The 4041-nt window shown below is 32.6% G+C and overlaps 1 protein-coding gene across 1 annotated transcript; it reads right to left on the reverse strand.

Moving 5' to 3' along the window:
* Window positions 1-266: 266 nt before the first annotated feature.
* Window positions 267-2883, reverse strand: LOC131632194 (14-3-3-like protein D). Its single transcript, XM_058902977.1, has 6 exons — window positions 2723-2883; window positions 2135-2441; window positions 1936-2023; window positions 935-1044; window positions 709-857; window positions 267-611 (listed from the first exon to the last, which is right to left on the reverse strand). Exons 1-6 carry the CDS (start codon window positions 2796-2798, stop codon window positions 550-552), a joined length of 792 nt encoding a protein of 263 aa, XP_058758960.1. The 5' UTR covers window positions 2799-2883; the 3' UTR covers window positions 267-549.
* Window positions 2884-4041: the final 1158 nt, after the last annotated feature.

Genomic DNA, 4041 nt, shown 5'->3' on the forward strand with positions numbered 1-4041 from the left:
TTCAATTCGAATTCATTTTTTTTATAGTTTAATTCGGTTCGGTTTGATTATCATAGTAAACCATACCATGAAGATCGCTAGTCCCAATCAACATTTTCTTTTGCTCGTTTCACATTTTCAATACAATGCTCCCACAATCATAAACAATAGAAGAATATTTGTTTGGGTCCTCTATTATTCACCTTTTTAAAGTCAGTTTTCTTTTTTTGTTATTTTCATTTATTTTCTTAAGTTCTCCTTTTCTTTGATAAAACACTATGGCCTCATAAGAAAAACTACTGAATATTTGATGAGCTGAGAATCAGAATCAAATACAATTAACCTGTTACAGAATTGACATAAGGGCCAATTCATGAATTGATCTTGATGTAACAGAATGCAAGCATAGGAATCATGAATTACAAACCAATGATGGTTTTGTAACACAAACAGATACAGCAACAATAGCATACAAATGAAACACATGATTCAAATAAAAATGATGTAACTCTAAATTTAACAATAACTCAAAGATGAAGATGTTCACCATCCATTCCGAGGCTTCACTACTTAGCGGCCCAATTCTTCCTCTTCTTGACCACTCTTAGTTGCACTTTCCATTTTCTGGTCCTCTGAAATGGAAAATTCGACAATTAACCAGTTTAGACGATAGAAAATATATAAATAACTAAAACCATACGAATAAAAACTGTATAAGTTTTATCTTACCACTATCTTCTGGGATATCAGAAGTCCATAAAGTAAGGTTGTCGCGCAACAGCTGCATGATCAAGGTACTGTCCTTGTAAGAATCTTCATTTAGGGAATCCAACTCCGAGACACCGTCGTCAAAAGCTTGTTTTGCAAGGTGGCAGGCCCTGAAAAACAAGGTACACAAAATAACTATTTTGCACTCGCCTTAGTTCAAACTATTAATATAGATATTCTCGCGTACCTTTCAGGCGAATTCAATATCTCATAATAAAACACTGAGAAATTTAGAGCCAGGCCCAATCGGATGGGATGCGTAGGTTGTAATTCATTCTCAGCAGTCGCAGAAGCACTCTGCAAATCATCAAAACTCAACAATTGAATTGTTCGCTCGGACCTAGAAATCTTTTATGTTTTCTCGACTAGCACAAATAACTTGAAGAATATGGATCGACGCGCTATATTATCATATTATGGAAAGTAAACAAATGATTCATTTAAGAGGAACAAAAGAAACTCTTTATTAGAAAGAAAAAAAATATTAATTCTATACAACCGAACAGTCTACAACAAAACAAGGACAACCATGAAGGATGGAGGCACACGATTTTTCAGCATCTAACAAAGGATGTTTTCTAGAAAACTTATTAATACTAAAAAGTTATTTTTTATACATTTTTACTTTACGAAATTTAATTGTCCAGTCGTGTATAGAAGGAAAACCTATAAGTGAAGAATATAGATTATTATAGATCAATCGAATCATGCACAACGTCGGAATCTAAATAAAAACAAAAAAAAAATGATATGGTTTTGGTAAAAACTTCATTACAAACAAAGTGGTTAAAGGAAACATGAAACTTGAGTCGCTCCGGCTCAACAGACAAAATTAAATAAAATTCTCCAAATGAAGCAAGAACCCGTAAAAAAAAAGGTTCAACTAACTACTAATGTATAAAAAAGGACTACACAGTTTATTAACATAACACCAAACCCTGTAAAAACATAGAGCACAAAGATGTTCGTATGAATTTCTTAAACACAAATAAAAGCCATGACATGAAAGGTATCCATACAAGGCAGGATCTTAAATGGACATAATATGAATGAAAGCATCCCCATCTAACCTACTATTACAAAATTACTCAAGATTTTCAATCATCAACTATACATCATCTACATTTACAGCTAACATTAAAGACAGCAAAAGTGTTTTCAACCGCGGATTCTAGAAATTGAAAATACCTGATATGCTTTAAGTGACTGATCTGCTACCTCTTTCTTTTCATCACCAGATTTGAATTCAGCTAAATAGCGATGATAATCTCCTTTCCTACATCCAAACAAACACTCTCAAAATCCAAAATCCAACACAAAAGCAAGATCAATTAACAAAACAACCTCAAAAACAACAAGACCAAACAAAACAAACATAGTAACATACATCTTATAATAAAACACAGTGGACTCAGCAATGTTAGTGGATGGAATAAGATGCTCATCCAAAATAATCATAATGTCATTGCAAATATCGGAAAGCTCCACCTCCACCTTCTGTCTGTAATCCTTAATCCGCTTAACATTCAACTCATTTCCTTTTGATTCCTCTTTCTGCTCAATTGATGACAGGATCCTCCATGAAGCTCTCCTTGACCCCACCACATTCTTGTACCCAACAGAGAACAAGTTTCTCTCTTCCACACTCAACTCAACATCCATCTTCGCTAGCTTCTTCATTGCTTCCACCATTTCTGCACACACCACATTATTCCATCACTATACAAAAATCTAAGCAGCATTGACACAAACAACTTGAAGGCAATTGAAAGTAAAGTAATGGGTCAATGAAGTTGGAAATAAAAAAGTGAACTTTATAGTAAAAATTGAAACTTTATGAGAGCAAAGAATGTAATAAGGAAAAAGAGAAAATGGGTTAAGTAAAAAGTTGATGGAAAGTGGAAAGAACATAAAATGAGGAAGCATAAACAAATTTGAAACATCAAAAGGAGGGTTAGAGAGAGAAGAAGAGAACCATCATAGCGTTCAGCTTGTTCTGCTAGCTTGGCAATAAAGACGAAGTTTTCACGGATGTTGGTGGAAGAAGCCATGGTTCCGCTGGCACTATCTCTCTGCTCAAATTCTGTGTGGTGTAGAGAGAGAGAGAGAGAGAGAGAGAGAGAGAGAGAGAGAGAGAGAGAGAGAGAGGAACCGCAAGTAAAAGGAAAGGTAGATACAGTTTTTTAAAGGTTGGGAGAATTTATAAGTAACCTGCTATTGCCGGTGACAAAAATTGAAAGAAGGAAGAGTGGATGTGGGGTCCACATCCCATGCCTACACGAATGGATTATGTCATGTTTTTTTTTCTCACTTTGAATCTCAACTTTTTAGGTAACATAATGAGGGTTTAATTATTCCATAGTTTGTCCCCCTATTTTGGCCAACTCATCAAATCAGTCCCTCTATTTATTTTTTAAACAGTTTTGGTCCTCCATGTCCATTTTTCATTTAAAAAACACTATGGTGTACTATTTTTTAGATACATAGCATACTCTTATTGACTTGGAATAAGAAATATTAATTATTGACAATGTTTTCTTCCTTTAATCGTCTTCTCTGATCGTCGTCTTTTTCTCCCAGCTTGTTCGTTCATCTCTTTCATTCTCCAGAAAACGCTCTCTACGTTCTCTCTCGTTAAGAAAGTATCCCACGAATACAAAAAAACTGAAAAATCAACATTTTTTGGACGAAAAATGAACATGAAGACCAAAACTGTTTAAAAAATAAATAGGGGGACTGATTTCGTGAATTGGCCAAAATAGGGGGACCAAAACTGTAATTTAACCTTTATTTTATTAGAATAAGTAGTGGAATATTCAAATAAACTAAGCATTGTATTCAACTATCTTAGTAAGGTTATACTCCCTCAATATATTTTTAATATTTTAGTTATATATAAATATATTATAATTAAAAATAGAATAACAATATATCTTAATTCTTAATTACTCCCTCCATTCTTATTTATAAGCAAATTTTAACTTTTTAGATTCATTAAATAATTGATGTATCTAACTTATATATTGTCTAAATATATTATTTTTTTAATGAATAAAAAAAATCAAAAATTGCTTATAAATAAGAATGGATGGAGTATATATATATATATATATATATATATATATATATATATATATATATATATATATATATAAATCAAGATACATTACCATTAGGAGGGGAAATATGCTAGACTAAGTTAGGTTTTAGAAGACTTGAGTCTTGAACTACGATAAACTTAAAATGCCTGAACTTAATCTATAGTCTATTATAGGCTCTCTTTTTTTGGCATGG

Source organism: Vicia villosa, unplaced genomic scaffold, assembly GCF_029867415.1.
Source record: "Vicia villosa cultivar HV-30 ecotype Madison, WI unplaced genomic scaffold, Vvil1.0 ctg.000912F_1_1, whole genome shotgun sequence".
NCBI classification, from domain to species: Eukaryota; Viridiplantae; Streptophyta; class Magnoliopsida; order Fabales; family Fabaceae; genus Vicia; species Vicia villosa.

Bases quoted from the DNA above. Each gene is read 5' to 3' on its own strand.
- LOC131632194 (XM_058902977.1), bottom strand. From the start codon at position 2,798: ATGGCTTCTTCCACCAACATCCGTGAAAACTTCGTCTTTATTGCCAAG. The intron at 2,442-2,722 runs GTTCTCTTCTTC...TGGTGTGTGCAG, and splicing joins ACAAGCTGAACGCTATGATG to AAATGGTGGAAGCAATGAAG. The intron at 858-934 runs GTACGCGAGAAT...CTTGTTTTTCAG, and splicing joins ATATTGAATTCGCCTGAAAG to GGCCTGCCACCTTGCAAAAC.